This window comes from Orcinus orca, chromosome 6 (assembly GCF_937001465.1).
Source record: "Orcinus orca chromosome 6, mOrcOrc1.1, whole genome shotgun sequence".
Taxonomy (NCBI): Eukaryota; Metazoa; Chordata; class Mammalia; order Artiodactyla; family Delphinidae; genus Orcinus; species Orcinus orca.
The window spans coordinates 50,733,279-50,757,481 of NC_064564.1; the positions used below are offsets into that span (position 1 = coordinate 50,733,279).

Genomic DNA, 24,203 nt, shown 5'->3' on the forward strand with positions numbered 1-24,203 from the left:
TGAACAGTTCAGGCTGTGGCAACTGAGGGTGTATTAGGAAGAAGCCTGGGCCCTCCAGAGAGGCAAGGCACCATTATTGGGAGAGGCATGAGGAGAGGGGCAGGACCACCATAAAATCTCCTTTCCCTGTGAGCACTCCCAGGCAACAGGACTCCACCTACAGGAGCTCTGGGAATGGGAGCGAATTTCTGCCACCATCTTGGGCTGCAGAGGCTGGCACTGGCTGCCTCTTGCAGGCCCTGCCCCTGCTGACCTGGAAGGGTGCAGACAGTTCCCCAAACTAGAAATTCTGCCAGTGGGTCGCAGGGCCCGCTCCACTGACCCAGAATGGTGCAGACAGATTCCCCTACTGGGAATTTTGCCAGCGGGCCACAGAACCTGTCCCCACTGACAGACAGATCCAGCCACTGGGAATTCTGCCAGTGGGCCCAGGACCTGCCTGCTGTCCTGGAAGGGCACGGATAGTTTTCGTGACTGGGAAATCTATCAGTGGGTGCCAGAACCCACCTAACTGTCCTGGGAGGGGACAGATAGCTTTCCCTGCTAGGAGAGCTGTCAGTGGGCGCCCGGACCTGCCCCACTGTCCCAGCAAGGTGTAGAAAGCTTCCACAACTGGGAAATCCATCAGTGGGTGCTGGAACCCACCCTGCTGTCCCAGGAGGGCATGGATAGCTCTCCCTACTAGAAAATCTGTCAGTGGGTGCTGGGACCTGCTCCACTGCCCTGGGAGGGTGCAGATAACTCCCCCCACTAGGAAATTCATCAGCAGGTGCCAGGATCTGTCCCGCCATCCCGGGAGCACGCAGAAACCTCTCACTACTAGGAAATCTGCCAGTGGGTGCCGGGACCCACCCTGCTGTCCCAGGAGGGCATAGATAGCTCCTCTCACTAGGAAATTAGCCCAGAGGAGGGACTGAAACCACAGCTGAGCCCCAGGGCTATGTGACTAATGAAGAAGAGCTGAAATCTCTCCTCGTGGCTGTGTGAACTGCAGAGTTACACTTCCACTACCAGCTTCCTAAATTCAGCGCCTGCAAAACAGCTGAAAGGACAAGTGCTCCTGCAGCTGGGATGGGTCTGGAGTTAGCAGCTGTGGGCTCTGTGGGCATGTACACATTGGGGGTAGGGGCAGACCAGAGTTCAAGCTGCCTCCATAGCTCCCACAGCGGGTCCAGGTGCATGACCACTATAGTACTGGGACCTAACCTCAGTGGACCTGCTCCAGTGGGCAGGTGAAACCAATGCCTAAGAGTCACCAGGGCCAAGTTCTGGCATACTCACGGTTAAGGCGGGACCGAGAGCGGTGCCAACAACAATATACTTTGTGAGCCCGCACAACAGGCAAAAGGGGACACAACAGAGCACATTCACAGGTAAACAGCTCCAAAGGAGGAAAACTCAGTGGCTTCCCTCCAAGTGGGAGTACTCCAGTCCCACCTACCTCATACCACAGATCAGAATCACAGCTAAGAAACAGATCTGGGGACCTCTACTACAACAACTAGGGAGCAGACCTCACCCCTGACAAGGCAGTGACAACCACAAAGCAAAGAGGAGGCCTGCTCCATATCTAGGGTAGGATCTGATCACCACAACACCAATCAAACCCCCATCAAGGGGATAACAGCACAAGCCTCTGGACCAAACTCACCCACCAGGGGGCAGACTCCAGAAGCAAGAGGAACTGCAGTCCTGCAACCTGTGGAAAGGGGACCACAACACAGTAAGTTTGACAGAATGAGGCGACAAAGAAATATGTTGCAGATGAAGGAGCAAGATAAAAACAAGAACAACTAAATGAAGAAGAGATAAGCAATCTATCTGAAAAAGAATTCAGAGTCATGATAGTAAAGATGATCCAAAATCTCTGAAACAGAATGGAGGCACGGATCAAGAACATAAAAGAAAAGTTTAACAAAGACGTAGAAGAACTAAATAACATACAAACAGAGATGAACAAGACAATTACCAAAATGAAAAATACACTAGAAGGAATCAATAGCAGAATAATTGAGGCAGAAGAACAGATAAGTGACCTGGAAGAAAGAATGGTGGTAATCTCTGCCACAGAGCAGAAGATATTCCATGCTAATGGAAATCAAAAGAAAGCTGGAGTAGCAATACTCATATCAGATAAAATAGACTTTAAAATAAAGACTCTTACAAGAGACAAGGAAGGACACTACATAATGATCAATGGATCAATCCAAGAAGAAGATATAACAATTATAAGTATTTATGCACCCAACATAGGAGCACCTCAATACATAAGGCAAATGCTAACAGCCAAAAAAGGGGAAGTTGACAGTAACACAATAATGGTGGGGGACTTTAACACCCCACTTCACCAATGGAAAGATCATCCAGACAGAAAATTAGTAAGGAAACACAAGCCTTAAGTAACACATTAGACCAGATAGAATTAATTTTTATTGGACATTCCATCTGAAAGCAGCAGAATACACTTTCTTCTCAAGTGCTCATGGACCATTCTCCAGGATAGACCAAATCTTGGGTCATAAATCAAGCCTTGGTAAATTTAAGAAAATTGAAATCATATCAAGCATCTTTTCTGACCACAATGCTATGAGATTAGAAATAAATTACAGGGGGAACCCTCCTACACTGCTGGTGGGAATGTAAATTGATACAACCACTGTGGAAAACAGTATGTAGGTTCCTAAAAAAACTAAAAATAGAACTACCATATGACCCAGCAATCCCACTACTGGGCATATACCCTGAGAAAACCATAATTCAAAAAGAGACATGCACCACAATGTTCATTGCAGCACTGTTTACACTAGCCAGGACATGGAACCAACCTAAATGTCCATCGACAGATGAATGGATAAAGAAGATGTGGCACATATATACAATGGAATATTACTCAGCCATAAAAAGAAATGAAATTGAGTTATTTGTAGTGAGGTGGATGGACCTAGAGTCTGTCATACAGAGTGAAGTAAGTCAGAAAGAGAAAAACAAATACTGTATGCTAACGCATATATATGGAATCTAAAAAAAAAAAATGGTACTGATGAACCTAGTTGCAGGGCAGGAATAAAGAGGTAGACATAGAGCATGGACTTGATGACACAGGGTGGGAGGGTGAAGCTGGGGCGAAGTGAGAGTAGCATCAACATATATACACTACTGAATATAAAATAGTTGGCTGGTGGGAAACAGCAGCATAGCACAGGGAGATTGGCTTGGTGCTTTGCTATGACCTAGAGGGGTGGGATAGGGAGGATGGGAGGGAGGCTCAAGAGGGAGGGGATATGGGGACATGTGTATGCATATGGCTGAAATGCTTTGTTGTGCAACAGAAACTAACATGGTATTGTGAAGCAATTATACTCCAATAAAGATGTATTTAAAAAAAGAAAGAAAAATCAGTTACAGGAAAAAAGCAGTAAAAAACACGAACACATGGAGGCTAAACAATATACTACTAAATAACCAATGGATCACTGAAGAAATCAAAGAGGAAATCAAAAAATACCTAGAAACAAATGATAATGAAAACATGATGACCCAATACCAATGGGATGAAGCAAAAGCAGTTCTAAGAGGGAAGTTTATAGCAATACAGTCCCACATCAAGAAATAAGAAATATCTCACATAAACAACCTAACCTTACACCTAAAGCAACTAGAGAAAGAAGAACAAACAAAACCCAAAGCTAGTAGAAGGAAAGATCAGAACAGAAATAAATGAAATAGAAATGAAGGAAACAATAGCAAAGATCAATGAAACTAAAAGCTGGTTCTTAGAGAAGATAAACAAAATTGATAAACCTTTAGCCAGATTCATCAAGAAAAAAAGGGAGAGGACTCAAATCAGTAAAATTAGAAATGAAAAAGAAGTTGCAACTGACACTGCAGGAAGACAAAGGATCATAAGAGAATACTACAAACAGCTATATGCCAATAATATGGACAACCTGGAAGAATTGGATAAATTCTTAGAAAGGTATAACCTTCTAAGACTGAACCAGGAAGAAATAGAAAATGTGAACAGACCAATCACAAGTAATGAAATTGAAACTGTGATTAAAAATCTTTCAACAGGAACTTCCCTGGTGGCACAGTGGTTAAGGATCAGCCTGCCAATGCAGAGGACATGAGTTTAATCCCTGGTTCTGGCAGATTCCACATGCTGTGGAACAACTAAGCTGGTGCGCCACAACTACTGAGCCCGTGCGCCATGACTGCTGAAGACCGCACACCCTAGAGCTCGTGTGCTGCGACTACTGAAGCCTGCGTACTCTACAGCCTGCATGCTGCAACTACTGAAGCCTGCGTGCCTAGAGCCTGTGCTCTGTAACAGGAGAAACCACTGCAATGAGAAGCCCACGTACCTCAAGGCAGAGGAGCCCCCACTTGCCGCGACTAGAGAAAGCCCACGCACAGCAACAAAGACCCAATGCAGCCAAAAAAACAAACAAACAAACAAAATCTTCCAACAAACAGAAGTCTAAGACCAGATGGCTTCACAGGTGAATTCTATCAAACATTTAGAGAAGAGCTAACACCTATCCTTCTCAAACTCTCCCAAAAAATCACAGAGGAAGGAACACTCCCAAGCTCATTCTATGAGGCCATTATCACCTTGATACCAAAACCAGACAAAGATATCACAAAAAAAGAAAATTACAGGCCAATATCACTGATGAACATAGACACAAAAATCCTCAACAAAATACTAGCAAACAGAATCCAACAACAAATTTAAAGGTTCATACACCATGATCAAGTGGGATTTATCCCAGGGATGCAAAAAGGTTCTTCAATATACACAAATCAATCAATGTGATATACCATATTAACAAATTAAAGAATAAAAACCATATGATCATCTAAAGAGATGGAGAAAAAGCTTTTGGCAAAATTCAACACCCATTTATGATAAAAACTCTCCAGAAAGTGGGCATAGAGGGAACCTACCTCAACATAATAAAGTCCATATATGACAAACCCACAGCAAACATCATTCTCAATGGTGAAAAACTGAAAGCATTTCCTTTCAGATCAGGAACAAGGCAAGGATATCCACTCTTGCCACTGTTATTCCACATAGTTTTAGAAGTCCTAGCCACAGCAATCAGAGAAGAAAAAGAAATAAAAGGAATACAAATTGGAAAAGAAGAACCATATTCCCCAACACCATACACAAAAGTAAACTCAAAATTGATCAAAGACCTAAATGTAAGGCCAGACACTGTAGAACTCTGAGGAAAACATAGGCAGAATACTCTTCAACATAAATCGCAACAAGATCTTTTTTGATCCACCTCCTAGAGTAATGAAAATTAAAACAAAAATAAGCAAATGGGATCTAAGTAAACTTAAAAGCTTTTGCATAGCAAAGGAAAACATAAACAAAACAAAAACCCCTCAGAGTGGGAGAAAATATTTGCAAACGAAGCAACCAACAAGGGATTAATCTCCAAAATATACAAACAGCTCATGCAGCTCAGTGTATCAAAAACAAAACAACCCAATCAAAAAGTGGGAGGAAGATCTAAATAGACATTTCTCCAAAAAACACATACAGATGCCCAACAAACACATGAAAAGATGCTCAACATCATTAATTATTGGAGAAATGCAAATCAAAACTACAATGAGGTATCACATCACACTGGTCACAATGGCCATCATCAAAACATCTACAAACAATAAATGCTGGAGAGGATATGGAGAAAAGGGAACCCTCCTACACTGTTGGTAGGAATGTAAATTGGTACAGCCACTATGGAGAACAGTATGGAGGTTCCATAAAAAACTAAAAATATAACTACCATACATATGACCCAGCAATCCCACTCCTAGGCATATACCCAGAGAAAACCATAATTCCAAAAGATACATGCATCCCAATGTTCATTGCATCACTATTTACAATAACCAGGACATGGAAGCAACCTAAATGTCCATCAACAGAGGAATGGGTAAAGAAGATGTGGTACACATATACAATGGAATATTTACTCAGCCATAAAAAGGAACAAAATAGTGCCATTTGCAGAGGCGTGGATAGATCTAGAGACTGTCATACCGAGTGAAGTAAGTCAGGAGAAAAATATCGTATAATATTGCTTATACGTGGGATCTAGAAAAATGGTACAGATGAACTTATTTGCAAAGCTGAAATAGAGACACAAACTTATGGATACCCAGGGGGGAAGGGGAAGGGGTAAATTGGGAGATTGAGATTGACATATACACACTACTATGTGTAAAATAGATAACTAATGAGAACCTACTGTATAGCACAGGAAACTCTACTCAATGCTCTGTGGTGACCTTAATGGGAAGGAAATCTAAAAAAGAGGGGATATAATGTATACATATAAATGATTCCCTTTGCTGTACAGCAGAAACTAACAAAACATTGTAAAGCAACTATACTCCAATAAAAATTAATTAAAAAAAACAAGTTGAGAACTTCCCTGGTGGTGCTGTGGTTAAGAATCCGCCTGCCAATGCAGGGGACACGGGTTCAAGCCCTGGTCTGGGAAGATCCCACATGCCATGGAGTAACTAAGTCCATGCACCACAACTACTGAGCCTGTGCTCTAGAGCCTGCAAGCCACAACTACTGAGCCCACATGCCACAACTACTGAAGCCTGCGCTCCTAGAACCTGTGCTCCACAACAAGAGAAGCCACCAAAGACCCAATGCAGCCAAAAATAAATAATAAATAAATAAATAAATAAATAAATTTATTTCTAAAAAGTTGAAAGGAAAACTGAGATTATGAAAAATATTTTGACTCTCAAGGTATTGAGCATCACTGACTTTCACTGGTAAATGAAGTTCAGCAAATTGGCAAATTTCATTGCCCCTTTTTCTGACTGTTTACTGATTAAAGGAATGGTTGCTGCAAATATTTACACCAAGACATAGTTAGGGAACAGTTGGTTAAGTGGCCTCCAAAATATTTTCAAAAACTAGAATAAGAATAATTTTACAAACTTATTTGGGATTATGCCTTGGAAGGAACCAAACACCAGTGTACTCTTTCTTGTAGCCTCAGTCTACTTCTTGCCATTTCCTTTCTCGCATTAATACTCATATCTTTTAGATGGGCCATGGTTCCTGTCTCTCTTTGATTAACCTTCTATGATTTTTAACCTGTGAGCACAGATATCAGTTCTTCTTTTCAAGAAAGGGATTGAGAATAACTGTACGTGACAATTTCATCTCGGTCATGTATGATTTAAACTTGAACTATTTAGGCACAACCTCAACTAGTGTATTCTAGGAGCTAACTGAATGATGCTGTGTGTCTTAGTTCAGGCTGTTCTAACAAGGTACCAGAGACTGGGTGGCTTATAAAGGGCAGAAATTTATTTGTCACAGTTCCAGAGCCTGGAAGTCTGAGATCAGCATGCCAGCAAGGTTGAGTTCTGGTGAGAATCCTCTTCTGGGTTGCACACTGCCAGCTTCTCTTTGTATCCTCACGTGGTGGAGAGCGGAGAGAGGAAGCAAGCTGTCTTGTGAGTCTCATGAAGGCATTAATTCCATTCATGAGGGCTCCAGCCTCCTAACTTCATCTAATCCTAATGACCTCCCAAACACCCCCGCTTCCTAATACCATCACATTGAGGGTTAGAGTTTCCATGTATGAATTTTGGGTACATACAAACATTCAGTCTGGTGATAAGATCCCAAGGTATTGTGGTTATGGCAGGGGTTCATTAGAATATTTTTCATTCCCAACATTTATTTGAGGATAAAGAACACATTCCTTGATGCTGCCTTCATTTACTATGGCACATTCATCCTGAATTGATTACTAATTAAGTGTTACAATGCTGCTGTGAACAAGATCACCAAGGACCTACCAGACAGATTCCACAGACTTTAGTCTTTATCAAAAATGATGATGATACCAGCTACAAATTCCTTTGCTTTTTCTGAGGGACTCATTTAATCCTTCCAACATAGTTGAAACTGACTTGTTAATATTCTCATTTCCAAAGAGCCACCTGCTAAGAGTTCATATAAATAAAACAATCTAATAAGTAAATGGCAGATCCAGGTTTCAAAACCTAATATGTCAGATTCCAAACTCCACCTCCCTATCCACACCATAGACACCTGTGCAAATCACATGTATTGAACCATCACTTATTTTCTAGAAAGCCCTATACTTTACTTCTAACACACTAATGTTCACTTGTCTCATACCTCGCTGTTACAAATTCTCTATGTTTTCAGTAATTTATCATCCACTTCCAATGTGGAGATGAGTTGGCCAAATAACAAATATTCTGATTATTTTATACAACAAATAAAATGAAATTATCAACTGGCAATTACTTTTGAGATCCTAGTGATCAATAAAATTAATAATTCTAATAATTATAAAATAAACACATTTAATTATCCCCAGTAATTCATGTAGGTTGCTCCATTATTTCTCACCATAAATTTATGAGATGTGTGATAGACAAGACCCTTGAGAGTTATGGCCCCTGCACCAGATAGTGATTGAATTACAAACATTTCAGGGAGTCCTCTGTGGAAAACACAGAGCTAATGGCTCTGTGGATTCAAGGTAACAAAAACCTATCTTATGCTACCAACTTACATGAATATGGGAAATGATTGGAGGAAGAAATTAAGACGACATTCACTAATGGATAAAATGTGGGGGAACAGAGCAGAGCATCACCAGTGCCATCAGCAGAGAGACCGGAAGTCCAGAAGTTCAGCACTTCACCTGGACCGCAGTGAAACTAAGTTCATGCCCTCAACTCAGCAATGTGCTCAGAGCTCCAAAAGATGGGTTTTATTTACTGCCTGATTCACAGCACAGGCTGATTACTATGAGTCCATGAGCTTCTCCCATGTTTCCTTTCCTTCTAGAACATGTTCCTTCATGTCTATGTGGTTATGCTGCAGGGGGACCACAAGGTCAGGACTATTATAGCCCTTGCCCTTTCTTTCTGCCATTTTCTTACTGGAGACCTATAGTCCTCCACAGGCTGGTCCAGTATCCCCAGGAATACTGGTTCTTTTCAGGAGAATATGGGTGTGGAGGTCCTAATTCCAAGAGAATTGTATTTTCTCAGCAACACCTCACTCACAAGGGAGAGATCACATCTAGTCACACCCTCTCCTCTAGAGTGACAGAGTCTCCTTCCTAACCTGGACTCCCTGCCTGAGGGCACGCTCACCACATCCCTGCCCCTCAAGAAAAGCTGAAGTCACAGCCCTCGTGCTGTGTGTTATTTTCAGTGGACAGCTTTGGCGAACAAGGAAGGGACCCAGAACAGACTTCTTTCCTTCACCTCAGCTCTATGAGGATATGGAGCGTTGGTACCAGTAGCGCCTCTTGTGCCCATCCACCTTCCTGGAGAGTCCAGATGAATCTGGGTGAGTGTCTCCTGGTTCTTGAATCTCCCAATTCTTGGTTGATGATCCTGAGTTTTATTTGGCAGTATATACCAGATACCTGCCCCTCAATTGAAGGATCCTCAGGGGGTGTGCCCCCAACTGAAAGAAACTTCGGAGCCTGTTTGAAAGACACTGGGAATAAAGTGCCCCCCTCCCCATTTGAAAGATACTGAGATAGCCCGGGTGAAAGATACCAGGATTTGCTCAGTTGAAAGACACAGAGCCTTCTGGGCTGACTGGTTAGGTAGGAGGCTGACCTGACATCTTTCCTCAATTCAGCTACCCTAACAGAATTGGTCAGGATAAGAGTGAAGATATCACATAATAGCTTTGCTCCTAAGAAGAGGGACTTCTTCTTCAATGCTTTCTGAAGATCGTTCTTCCCTGGTTGACTCCTAAGTGCACTGACTACTCCATCTCTGTGCCCTTTCCAGGCTTTTCTTCTCTGTCTCAGTCATAAAAGTTGAAGGTTTTCAGAAGCTTTAGGTCATCTTCTCATTCTACCCGTCTACTCCTAAGGAAGGACATCTGTTACCATGTCCTGATTTCCAAATAGGCAACAAACAGTTGCAAATTAATATATCCAGGATGTACATTGTTGTAGTTTCCAGATCCACATGTTCATCTATCAATGGGAAGTCTGCTTTTAGATGTTTCTTGGGCACTTTATAGACTACATCTGTTTTTCCCCTTCTTGACATCCCTCCCTTCTGTTTCTGGTGAGAGAATCCCTTGTCCTCTACTTATCGTTGTAACATGAGACATAATTGAAATTCATTGATTATGATTACTATTTTTTCATCTCTTTCTTTCCCAAACTGAAAGCTCCAAAGGAAAAGACTTTTTATTTTCTCAACTTTTGTATTCAACTTTGTATTCTCAGAACGATCACATAATCCGACATAGAAGTATGAAGTTTTAAAACATAACTGACTGGAAAAAATGAATGAGCTAGGTGAATTCATCATAGTTTTTCAATATTGGTTGCATATTTAAGCTATTTCTTTTTTAAGAATAAACAAATCCAAGATGTCTTCTGGGGAAGAATTTCATCAACTAAAGAAGAAAGTAATTTGAGAAAAGATGAAGTTGAATATACTTTGTTACATTTGAGTATATTATAAATGTGAACATGATATCATATGAACAAAACTATTTTAAACACCATACATAGTATGACTGAGATAAAGTAGATAACTACTACATGAATACATTAGACACCTTAGCATATTAATCACTGTCACTTTAAATTCCTGTCCTGATAATTCCAAAATCTACTATATCTGAGTCTAGGTCTGATGCTTGCTCCTTCTCTTCAAACTGTGTTATTCACCTTTTAGTAAGACTTGTAAATTTCTATTGAAAGTTGGACGTGATGTACTAGGTAAAAGTAACTGATGTAATCTGGCCTTTAGAATGAGGTTTTATATTTATCTTGCTAGGAGTTGGGATGTGTTTACTGTTTGCCATAGCTGTAGAAGTCAGAAGCTAAAACTTCCTCTTTTGTTAATGATTTTTTTTCTCCCCTGTTGTCATGTGGTTTCCCTAGAGAATTCTTATATAAAATCATACACGTGCAGTTCTTTTCTGTTGTAATCCCCTGTTATACAGGGATCCTGTTGATGTGATGGTAGGTATGGGGAGGGGAAGTATTCTGTAATCCTATGATTAGGTCTCAGTCTTTTAGTGAGCCTGTGCCCCTGGGCTGTGACCGTCAAAATTTCAGATGTTTCAAAAAGTGGATTCAGTTCTTTCAAATGAGGAAAGTCTTTTTGTTAAAGTCAAACTTAATGTAAATAATGTTCTTTCTAAGAATGGCATTTTAATTATGACCTGGTCTCTGTTTTTGCCCTCTTTATTTTATACGTCAGCCACGCTGCCTTATCCTTCTGGATTGGTCTTCTTGAAAATCATTTCTTAGACCTACTCAATAAGTAACCACCATGGGAGAAAGGTCTACGTCTTGTTCACTATTGTATCATCATTAGCACAGAGTACATAATAATTACAAAAGGTATAAATAGTAACAAATAATATTTTCAGATTTTCCATCAGACCTCTCTTCAGAAGCTTCTCCTGACCTCCCAAAAGAACCTTGTATTAAAGCAATTAATAGGCATCATTAGATTATTTAGTACATTTCTACTGAGCCTCTTGGTTCATTACTCTCCATCTCACAATGAAGACGCCAAGCAGTGAAGATGTATGGCATATGATGCTAGGTAAAATTAGACTTCTTTGCTTTCCTGATTTGAGTCTTTATAATTGTATAAATTCTTTCTCATTTAGTATTATTCTGGGCAATGGTTGTCTTGCTGCTTCTGAATTATTTTATGTTTCATCTTGAAACAGAAACCAAAATAGAGAAGTAAAAATAGAAACATAAAGGGGCCATACCATTATTTTCCATAATTTTCGTTACACATTTTTTATTTTCTTTCTCCATTCACCTTTCATAGAAAGCTGTCATTGCATTGGATGCACTGAGGCAAAAGGAAAACAAATGCAACTCTGACTATGATGAGAGTGAAAGAAGTAAAGTGACTCCCCAGGTGAAACAATGACAGTGGGAGCTCTTCTCTTCTCTTGTTACCCTCCACCTACTCCAGTATGGGTTCTGCTGATTAATCCCACCAAATCAGCTCTCAGTAAGGTCAGTGCCATCTGTTTCCCATGTAGTGGATGATTTCAATCTACAGAGCAGCTTAGTGACATTCAACATCCTATTAATCAAACTGATGGTAAATCATTGTAAGTAATTAAATATGTCATGATTTATAGTATATCAAATATTAAACATGTTGATATGAGTTGTCAATACATCAAATCCATCGAGTCTCTTCAGAGACAAAAATATTTCAAAAAAGGGAAAACCACGCCAAGAAAAAATAAGCCACTTCCATTCTAGGTCCCACCCTATTTCTCTCCTCCACTTCCTAAGGAAAACCTCTCAAACCAATTTTCTATACAAACTGTCATTCCCTTCTCTTATTCACCCTTCCACCTTCTCCATGATGGTTTCTGCTGATTAATTCTACCAAACAGGCTCTCACTAAGGTCGCCAGTGCCACCTGTTTTCCAATGTAAGGGACAACTTCCATCCATACTTTTTACAAACGCATTGAGTCTTCTAAGCAGTCTCAGTTTGTAAACATGGTCTTATCACCGTCCTCTCTCCTCTGTTATCATATGGCCACTCCACCTCTGCTTCCTTTGTGGTGTTCCCTCCCTTTTAAGGTTGGAAGTCATAGGACTCATTTTATTTCTTTTTTAAAATTTATTTATTTAGGCTGCATTGGGTCTTTGTTGCTGCGCGCAGGCTTTTCTCTAGTTGCGGCGAGCGGGGGCTACTCTTTGTTGCGGTGCACAGGCTTCTCACTGCTGTGGCTTCTCATTGCAGAGCACGGACTCTAGGCATGCAGGCTTCAGTAGTTGTGGCTCATGGGCTTAGTTGCTCTGCAGCATGTGGGATCTTCCCGGACCAGGGCTTGAACCTGTGTCCCCTGCGTTGGCAGACAGATTCTTAACTACTGCACCACCAGGGAAGCCCCATAGGACTCAATTTAAGTCCTTTTCTCATTCTATACTCTCTTCTCATTTGACCTCTTCTGTTCCTATGCCTTCCAATTAATGGAATTGCTTGTAAATTGCAAACTCAGATATCCAACAGACATTTGTAGTTAGATGTCTACCAGCCAACTACAGAGAATATGTACAACTTTTGTGTTTATATCCTCACATGGACTGATGTACCTTCTGCAGAGAGAAGTCAATTTTTTACCTTCTCATTATAGCAGTAAATCTAACTGATATTAATTTCTAACATTAATTAGTATTAATTTTAAATGTAATAAATATTATTTATACTGTCTTTAGGTTATTTTCCCTACAAAAATCAAAGATACAAGAGAGCAGGAGCTGTATTTGTTGTGTTTACCTCTATATCTGGAGGGATACAACCTGGCTTAGGGGAAGTCTATTTTACTTCTAACTTGAATATAATACTGATGGATAAATGAATTGTACCATCAATTGTTTAATCAGATTGCACATTCAGCCTTGGTTTTCTTTTTTAAAGACGAAACTAATACCAGAAGTTTTCTATAGAAAGAATTTAATGAACAAAGAAAATAATAAATTGACTAAATACAAAGAATGTATTTTTTCTCTGAAACTACAGTGTAAATGTGCACATAATATTGTATGAACAAAAATAATTGTAATCTTTATAAATAGTTAAATAAATAAATATTTAAATAGATAGATCAGCATGGGCATCTGTGAGGAACAAGTGCCTGTAGAGTAGAACATCATGTTGCTTAATATTCCTGAAAACACTGGACAAATTCATTCAATTCAGGGCATGATGAGAGCAGAAATGATAGTCTTTGACATGGCAGCACAGGTGGAAGTGTGGTCTCGTTAGTGAGAATCATTTCCGTGTTGAACCAGGTGTGTGTCGTTCCTTCCTCCTGAATCTTTCTTACAAGTTTGTTGATGAAGAGAAGGATCTCATGACTTCTGCTCTGACAATCTCCCAGGCACAAGGGCTGTATTTCTTCTCTTGCAGATAGACAGTGATTCTGTGGAAGTATTTCCTCACAGCCAGGATGGAGTCCTCCTTCAGCAGGGGAGTCCCTTCCAGCCCCGCCTCCTGCATCAGACAGGCTTGCAGGTCAATGAGCTGCTGATAAAGTGCAGTGCAGAACTTGTCCAGGAGGGTCTCATCCCAAGCGGCAGCCGAGCCCTCTGTGCTGAAGAGCTGGAAGGTCTGCTGGATCATCTCATGGACGACAGCGATGGCTTGAGCCTTCTGGAACTGGTTGCCTCCAAACGCCTCCTGGGGGAATCCAAAGTCATTTCTGTCCTTCAGGCAGGAGAAGGGGGAGATTCTCCTCATCTGTTGCAGGAGCATCAGGGCCCTCGTGTTAGCCAGGCTGTGGGTCTGAGGCAGGTCGCAGCCCAGAGAGCAGTTGGAGTTGCAGCTGAGCAGCACCAGGGCCAGGAGTAAGGACAAAGTTGGGGCCATCGGGGACCCTGCAGATGCTGCCGGCCTGGCAGAGGTGGGGACTCTGTGAACCCTGCTCTCTAGGTTCTCTGAAGACCTTCCTTCAGGCCTGGGTCTTAAATGGGAACCCATTCGTTTCCATTTTCTAAACGTTAATTTCTACTTCTGTTTTTGATTTTCACTTTGCACTCTACAAATGGGATATGGCAACATTTCTCAACCATTATTTTTTCCATTATTGCCTCCTCTTCCCCTGCCCACAGAGCCTTCTTAGATAGCTTTTTCCTAATTGCCCCCCCATGAAAGTTTGAAAACACATAGGTACTGAATATTTATATACTCCATGAATATCTGCATACATAGAAAAAGAAAGTGAAAATTTTACTGTTTTTATTCAATGCAGGGTTAAGAATGAAAAAATTTGAGCTAAACATTATATTTAAAAGTTATTGAGAACTAGGGACTTCCCTGGTGGTCCAGTGGTTAAGAATCCACGCTTCCACTGCAGGGGTCACGGGTTTGATCCCTGGTCGGGGAACTAAGATCCCACATGCTACGCAGTGTGGCCAAAAAGAAAAAATAAAAAGTTATTGACAACTAATTTAACTTTATAACTAAGTTTGCAGAGTAACTTTTTTTTAGTCAAAAGATATATTTGAAGAAGCTCACTGATTTTCTAAATTAAGTTCTATATTATAAACATTTTCTCATGCCATTAAAAATTACTCAGGGACTTCTCCGGTGGCGCAGTGGTTAAGAATCTGCCTGCCAATGCAGGGACACGGGTTCGAGCCCTGGTCTGAGAATATCCCACATGCCGCGGAGCAGCTAAGCCTGTGTGCCACAACTACTGAGCCTGTGGTCTGGAGCCCATGAACCACAACTACTGAACCCTGTGCGCCTAGAACCCATTCTCCGCAATAAGAGAAACCACTGCAATGAGAAGCCCGGGCACCGCAACAAAGAGTAGCCCCCGCTCGCCGCAACTAGAGAAAGCCCACACGCAGCAACAAAGACTCAATGCAGCCAAAAATAAATAAATAAATTTATTTTTTTAAAAAAAGACAGATTTAGATAAAAGACAACTTTAAAAAAAAAAAAGAATCTGCCTGCCAATTCAGGGGACATGAGTTCGAGCCCTGGTCCAGGAAGATCCCACATGCTGCAGAACAACTAAGCCCGTGCGCCACAACTACTGAGCCCGTGTGCCACAACTACTGAAGCCCGTGCGCCTAGAGCCCGTGCTCCACAACAAGAGAAGCCACCACACCACAACGAAAAGTAGCCCCCGCTCGCCGCAACTAGAGAAAGCCCGTGCATAGCAACGAAGACCCAATGCAGCCAAAAATAAATAAATAAATAAATAAACTGAAAAATATTACTCAAATAGAACATCTACAATGACTGTATAATGTTCTAGTCTATGGATGTAGCCTTGTTTAACATTTTACTTTTTTTAGATGAAGAATATTTCAAAATTTCATAATTACCAATCATGTTGGGAGAATGCCGTTGGGTATAAAATTGTACCCGATTTGACAAAATATAATTATGAAATCAAAAGACATCACCTTTTTTAAAGTTCTTGAGACCTAAAACTAATTTGTTTTCCAGGGAGTTGCTGAAATTTATGCTAGGACTGTGGTAATGTCCATTTCATTGCTCACTTGCTAATTTTTTTTCCAGTTCAATAAAAATTTGATACTGGTTTTACTTTGAATTTGTGTAGGGTATTTGATATAGAGTGAAATTTACCTAATTATGCAGAGTAACTTTTAATGTAATATATTTACTTATATAAATAGTAATATATCAAATTATAATTTCAAATAAAAATTTATATAAATATTTCATAATAGTACCAATGTATAGATATATTTTAAATAAAATCATCAGAACTGCTAAAACCACTGAAAATTTAAATTATTTACTTAGCATTTATTTTTAGGTAATTAACTATTAATTTTGATTCATATCATAAAATTTTTAACTTCACTAGCTGCTAGGTATTCATCTAGATATTGTCAACAGTTTTCTGTTTAGAAATAGGCATAATTAGTGATGTGCTAAATAACTTTAGTAGAATTAAATAATAAAATATAACCTATTCGTGCTTAATTCCCAAAGCCCAAATCACACCAAGGCTCGAACATAAGCAGCATCCGCAAGACAGCCAATGGTAGCTCATAAGTAAGTAAAGGATACTTCTCACATTATGACTTTGAGATCAAGCAAATGATGGCGAGAAAGTCCTGTAATGAACAGTTAAGTCACCATAGGTTGTAGCACTGATCCTGCGTGACATTTGTTTATATTCCATGAACTCAGTGTCAATGCTTCTCACATCATATACAAGAAAACCTGAAGAGCAAAATGAATACAAAGGAATAAGACTTTGTTGGATAAGGTTGACCTTTGAACACCAAAGCCATTATAATGGCTGAGATTTGTTCATACCCCAGAAAACTAATGTTTGCACCCATGGGAGCATCCCCAATGAGAATGCGTAATTTAGGCAACATGAAAAATTGAATTGTAGTGATGTGGTTCGAGATTCTCCCCGGAATCGCAGTCATGGCCGCGTGCTTGTTCATCCCGGGAATGGCCACTGCACGCATCCACAGGTTCACTAATGGGGGCAAGGAAAAAAGGGTTGCCCATTATTCATAACAGTGGAATTTGATGGAAAGAAATAGGCGCATCTCTGCAGTTAATCGTTACTATGTGTCAAAGGGTTTGGAGAACATTGATTAAGGAAGCATTTTCCTGATTGATGAAAAATAACTCAGTTATGCTTGTCTACCCCTGCTAGAAGGTTATGCAGTGTATTGTGTAGCATGCAGTGTATCTTGTAGTGTGTAATAAAAATAAAACAAAAAAGTAAAAAAAAAAAATTGAATCATTCTCCATATTTTTTCATTAATGTTCAAATTTCCCTAAGGACCTCCAGAAGTTCCAATCCAAGTCTGTTCTTTTAAACGGAATGAATACATCTTTGTATTTGACTCATAACTGGATAAATATTGATTATTATCATGGAAAGAATTAACTTTCATCTCCCATCTTGAATTCTTTTATTTTGCATAGGAAGTCATGTGGCCTCAGCCCTCTATATTCCTGCTCTTTACATTGTAGTATGTGATAATCTTTGGCAAATTAGCTCATTAGTAACTGGACTCTATCCATTCCCTGTATTATCCCTGGCAACAAGCCCAGTGTAATCACGCAAGTAATTTTTTTTAATAGACTCATCTATGTATTTTATTTTATTTTCATTGAAGTATAGTTGATTCAAATGTTTGTTAGTTTTTCTGGTGTATAGCAAAGCGATTCAGATATATATATATTCTTTTTCAGATTCTTTTCCATTATAGTTTACTAGAAGATATTGAACATAATTTCCTGTGTTATACAGTAGGACCTTGTTGTTTTTCTATTTTATATATAGTAGTTTGTACCTGCTGATCTCAAACTCCATTTATCCGTCTCCCCCATTTCCTTTTGGTAACCATAAGTTTGTTTTCTATGTCTGTGAATCAGTGTCTGTTTTGTAAATAAGTTCATTTGTATCATTTTTTGATTCCACATATAAGTGATATCATGTGATATTTGTCTTTGTCTTACTTCACTTAGTATGATAATCTCCAGGTCCATCCATGTTGTTGCAAATGGCATTATTTCATCCTTTTATATGGCTGAGTAGTATTCCATTGTATATTTATATACCACATCTTCTCTTTCCATTCATCTGTCGATGAACATTCAGGTTCTTTCCATGTCTTGGCTATTGTGAATAGTTCTGCTATAAACATTGAAGTGCATGTATCTTTTCGAATTAGAGTTTTCTCCAGATATATGCCCAGGAATGGGATTGCTGGATCATATGGTAACTCTAGTTTTCTTTTTTTAAGGAACATCCATCCTGTTTTCCATAGTGGCTGCACCAATTTACATTCCCATCAACAGTGTAGGAGGATTCCCTTTTCTCCAAATCCTCTCCAACATTTATTGTTTGTAGACTTTTTGATGATGGCCATTGTGACTGGTGTGAGGTGATACTTCATTGTAGTTTTGATTTGCATTTCTCTAATAATGAGCAATGTTGACATCTTTTCATGCGCTTATTGGCCATCTGTATGTCTTCTTTGGAGAAATGTCTATTCAGGTCTTCAGCCCATATTTTGATTGGGTTGTTTATTTCTATGTTATTGAGTTGTATAAGTTGTTTGTATATTTTTGTTTGTATAATTAAGGCCTTGTCAGTTGCATAGCTAGCAAATATTTCCTGCCACTCCATAGCTTGTCTTTTCATTTTGTTAATGGTTTCCTTTGCTATGCAGAAGCTTATAGTTTGATTAGGTCCCATTTGTTTATCTTTGCTTTTATTTCTATGCCTTGGGAAACTGACTTAAGAAAATATGGCTACAATTTATGTCAGAGAATATTTTGCCTATATTTTCTTCTAGGAGTTTTATGGTGTCACGTCTTGTATTTAAGTCTTTAAGCCATTTTGAGTTTATGTTTGTGTATGGTGTGAGGAAGTATTCTAACTTAATTGATTTAATTATGGCTGTCCAGCTTCCCCAAAACCACTTGCTGAAGAGACTGTCTTTTCTCCATTGTACATTCTTGCCCCCTTTGTCAAAGATTCATTGACTGTAGGTGTGTGGGTTTATTTCTGGGCTCTGTATTCTGTTCCACTGATCCATATGTCTGGTTTTGTGCCAATACCATGCCGTTTTGACTTCTCTAGCTTTGTAGCATTGTCTGAAGTCTGGAAGGGTTATACCTCCAGCTTTGTTCTTTCTCCTAAGGATTGCTTTGGCAATTCTGGGTCTTTTGTGGTTCCATATAGATTTTAGGATTATTTGTTCTAGTTCTGTGAAAGATGTCATGGGTAATTTGATAGGGATCGCACTGAATTTGTAGATTCCTTTGTGTAGTATGGCCATTAATTCTTCCCATCCAGGCCCATAGGATAACTATCCATTCCTTTGAATCATCTTCAGTTTCCTTTATCAATGTTGTATAGTTCTTGGTTATAAGTCTTTCACCTCCGTGGTCAGGTTTATTCTTAAGTATTTTATTATTTTTTTGATGAGATTTTAAAAGGCATTGTATTTTTACTTTTTCCTTTTATATTTCATCATTAGTGTAAAGAAATGCAACAGATTTCTGTATGTTAATCTTGTATTCTGTTACCTTGCTTAATTAATTCATAAGTTCTAGTAGTTTTTGACTCAACAAGTAATTTTACTAAAGCACTTTCTGAGATTTTCTCCTCCTCCTGGCAGACATTTACGAATGACCAATCTATTTTGCTTCCTCACAGCCATATTTACTGGGATTATAACAGACGATGGCTAACATTTTCACTCTACTCCTGCTGATATCAATAATGCCTACTGAGTTTATTGCTAAAATCACTTGGATTCTCTTTCCTTTAAGGTGCATATGGCTGGGGATTCAAGTTGCAAGATCAGCGCAATTTTCAGCCTGTGCCCAGAACTATATTAAACACACAAGGATGGCCTTGTCTCTAATTTGTCCACTAGTATGTCACAATAGAAAATAACTAGACTGGTGTCATATACAGAGCCAAGGATCTAAACTCAAACTCTCTCTGATCCTCATAGCTCACAGCAACCAGACATTTACCACATTACTCTTTCATGAATCTTTAGTAATGTGATAATTATTACCTTTATCCTGAGATTTTTTGGAGACTCCTTACAAAAAATGATGAATATTTTCATCCTGTGTTTTCATTCCATCCCATGAGACAGTGGGCTCCTTTTCAGTTTGATTTCCAATATTTGACATATAATAATTAAAGCATTATGGCAGGTTGTAAATCAAGAGTTTGGATTCTGAGTCCTTCGTCTACTCTTTTTGCCTGCTAACCTGCTCATTCTGCTCAGTATGACTATATTCTTATTTCTAGATGCGTGTAACCTTTAAAGACCTTTAAATTCATATATTGATGTCCTAACCACCAAAGTGGTGATATCAGGTGGCGGACCCTTTGGGACATGATTATGCTGTGAAGATGGAGACCTCACAAATGGAATTAGGGCCGTTATAAAACAGGTCAAGATAAATCCCTCCCTCTTCTGCCCTGTGCTGATACAAGGAGAACTCTGCAGTGTGAGACCTGAAGCAGCCTCTCACCAGAACTGGACCACGCTGACACCCAGATCTTGGATTTCCAGACTCTAGAACTGTGAGCAGTACATTTCTGCTCTTTACAAACTACCCAGTCTATGCTCTTTTGTTGAAGAAGTCCAAATAGTAAGACATGACCTGACCTATTGTATCCTCAGAATACCTCCCAGAAGTCTGTAAAATACTTAAAGGGAGAGATACCATCTTATCCAACCCCGCTTCCTAGACAGCTAGTCCAGTCCCTGTCATTTCAGGAGCTCAATCAATATTCATGTAACATCAATCCACAATAATGGTAATGATAGGAGAAATAATTATACCAACATATATTAGATAGATATGATGTGAGAAGACAATAATCTAAAGATACTTTAAAAGTTCTTCATGGTTCTACAGGGGAAGTGATAATGGAATATTGTGTGAGGTTTTTTTTGTTTTTTGGGGTTTTTTTTTTTGGCTGTGTTGGGTCTTCGTTGCTGCGTGCGGGCTTTCTCTAGTTGCGGCGAGCGGGAGCTACTCCTCATTGCAGTGCGCAGGCTTCTCATTGCAGTGGCTTCTCTTGTTGCGGAGCACGGGCTCTAGGTGCACGGGCTTCAGTAGTTGTGGCACGTGGGCTCAGTAGTTGTGGCTCGTGGGCTCTAGAGCACAGGCTCAGTAGTTGTGGTGCACAGGCTTAGTTGCTCCGTGGCATGTGGGATCTTCCTGGACCAGGGCTTGAACCCGTGTCCCCTGCATTGGCAGATGGATTCTTAACAACTGTGCCACCAGGAAAGCTTGTGTGAGGTATTTTTTTAAAGATTGTTTGCAGGAATATTTTCTTCAAGTTTGCATTTCTAATATTTGGAACATCTGGTGAGTGGAAGACTCACTCTTCACTCAGTGATTCTCAAGTACTTGCAAGGAGCTGACTGATCATTCTTTTCTTGTCTCCCTCAGGAAATAACTTGTAATGTGTCTACACTTGTGGATATTTTCCTCATAGGCCATGCCTTTGGGCATCAAGTTGAATGTTTCTTTCAAATAGTCTATGATGCTGTGAACTCTGAGTCACATCCATATCATCTTCCCCAAGCTGAAACTGTGGAATAAGAATTTTTTGTCAGATTGTTTTTAATGAAGTGTGTGCAAGCAAGAACATTAGTTCCCCTCCACCCCACCCAGAACTTCACTAGGACAAATAGTGTAAAAATGAAAAGTGGTCTCATGCCCTGAACTTGTCTCCTCATCCATTAGTCCAATAATTTCCCAACTTCTTTGCAATTAGATTACCATGAGGATAAATCCAGGCCACACAATATGAGCAGAAGTGCTCTTGCCCTGTATAGTGCTGGCCCTTGAAAACATCCACGTGGTCCGCCAGACTTTTTCCCTTTACCACTGAGTGGAATAGATTCAAGTACTACAGACAAATTTGGAGTCACCTGTTGATGATGGAAAAATCCACACAACAGTGGGTACCCATGTCCTCGAATCACTCTTTGGAGCAGAGCCAACCAGAATATTCACCTGATCAGGAAGGCCTGCATTGTGCCCTTAAAAGAAGAAAAGATAAATTTCTATTATGATCAAATTCCTGACAGTTTCCTGTTTACCTGTTACAGCAGCCAGCATTAAGTTAACTGACAAATACCTTTAACAACATACTATCCTAAAAACTTTTCCACAAAAAGAAAATAAACTTCATAGGTTGAAAATAGCAATACCCCCCAAAAAACCTAAACAGGCCTTTTATTATTATGAAATTGTTTATTTAAGAAAAGAGATTGTGTTCTTCTGTCTAAATATATTTTTGTAAAAGTATGATTTTCATTTCAGACATTTATCAGCTTGTGAGGAAATATGAGTCAAGATTGCTTTGGAACACTAAGCAAACACTAATCTGATTAGAGAGTGTCACAAATATAATTTTCATTTTATTTGTTGACATTTCTTTGAGGACTCTTACATGAAGGAAAGGACCTTTCAGTTTCCACTCTGACAACCTCCCAGGCACAGGGGCTGTATTCCTTTGCCTTCAGGTAGAGATGGATTCCGTGGAGATGCTCCTGGGCAGCAAGTCCCAAACCGAGACAATCTAGATTGCCTTTTTTCAGCTGCTCCAGTCGGTCCAGCCTCTGATCAAGGTTAGAGAGAAGTTTATCGAGGAGGGTGTTGTTCCAAGCAGCATGGCTGCCCTCCGTGGTGAAGAGGTTGAAGTTCTGTTGGAGCATCAGTTGACAATAAACGGGTGCCTTGAGCCGTCTGGATTTGGGTGATATTCTCTCTTTTCCAAGGAACTTTGAAGTCGGTTCTGTCCTCTAGGCACGACTGAAAGGGGATCCTCTTCATCTGTCTTAAATATATGAAGATTTCTTTGTTGCCAAGAGAGCAAGCAGGGATGGAGCAGAGCATCACTCCTGCCACTAGCAAATAGATCTGGGCCATTGAGAATTTCAGTGAGCCACAGGGCAGCGGGCGGGCACTGCTAAACAATCAGCAAAAGGTTCCTTCCCTGGGTCCTGGGACAGCGCGCTTCTCTAGGCGGCCGCAAGAGGGCGCAGGATGTCTTTTTAAAATCGATTTTGTTAGGGAAACGCCGATTTCTGAGAGTCTGCAGTTTTCAGCGGGTCTGGCAGCTCGAGAGAAAAGACGTTGAAGCCTCAGAGACCAACTTTGTGCTGCTTTAATAGTGAGAGAAAAACATTCATTTCGGAAGCCCAGAGGGCTGAGGAAGGAACTTTGTCGCGGCCGCGCCAGCGACATTTTTGTCTGGTTGGAAGCTGGAACCTTGTATTTTCGGGGCTGCCCCTGAGTTTTGTGCTTTATTTTCGCACAGAAACTTGAGCGAGTCCATTTTGGAGAAAGAAGCCGTTTTCTGAGGTTTGAAGCTGGGAATCAGAGCGAGCTGGGGCCGATTTTACAGATTCGGGCTCGTTTCTGGCGCTGTGCTGCGACGGCCCAGAGAAAGGGGAACGCGGCGGCGGCGATGGGACGCCCGGACGGGGTGGGGACGCCCTGGGGGTGAGTCGGAGCGCGGGCACCACCGGGGCCGAGGACGCGGGAGCTGAGCGCCTCTGTAGATGCTCTGGGACTTCATGGTGTCTTTCAAGGATACAGCGTTAACGTGGGGGAGGAAGTACTGAATAACTGAAAAGTGGAAATATTTTAAAACTCACAGCATTTTATTTTGAAAATTTTAAATTTAATTTATATTTAATTTATATTATGTGTAACTTAAATATTTTTTAATTTTTTATATTTTGAAATATTTAATGAAAATATTTTAAATATTAGATATAGGATATTAAAATATATATGAGTATCAAAACACAGCATTTTATTAAACTCTATTTAAACTATAGTTTATACTAAAACAAGAATATAATTTTACTCTCTTAGCAAATGGAAGCAAACTCATTAATATATTCAAGGTCACTTCTATACTTGACAATTTCTCGTGACTCTGTGACAGTCTTAAATAATTTTTATTTAACCCGGGTTTCTGAAACACCTCTCCCAGGAACCCATCTTGATTGCATTGTAGAAAGAAAAGGGCAGTGGTTAAGACTCTGTGCTTCTAATGCAAGGCATGTGGGTTCGATCCCTGGTGGGGGAACTAAGATCCCGCATGGAGTG

At 40.1% G+C, this 24,203-nt stretch overlaps 2 protein-coding genes and 2 pseudogenes across 2 annotated transcripts in view; 2 read left to right on the forward strand and 2 right to left on the reverse strand.

Annotated features, from left to right (window-relative positions):
- KLHL9 (kelch like family member 9) overlaps positions 1-24,203 on the forward strand; it is a 153,676-nt gene that overhangs the window by 12,959 nt on the left and 116,514 nt on the right. The gene's annotated exons all lie outside the window — the stretch shown is intronic.
- LOC101275016 (interferon alpha-1-like) lies at positions 13,899-14,444 on the reverse strand. The gene has a single exon (XM_004275042.4). It carries the CDS (start codon positions 14,442-14,444, stop codon positions 13,899-13,901), a length of 546 nt encoding a protein of 181 aa, XP_004275090.1.
- Positions 16,731-17,317, forward strand: LOC117203367 (NADH dehydrogenase [ubiquinone] 1 alpha subcomplex subunit 1-like; annotated as a pseudogene).
- LOC101273960 (interferon alpha-H-like) lies at positions 22,411-23,299 on the reverse strand (annotated as a pseudogene).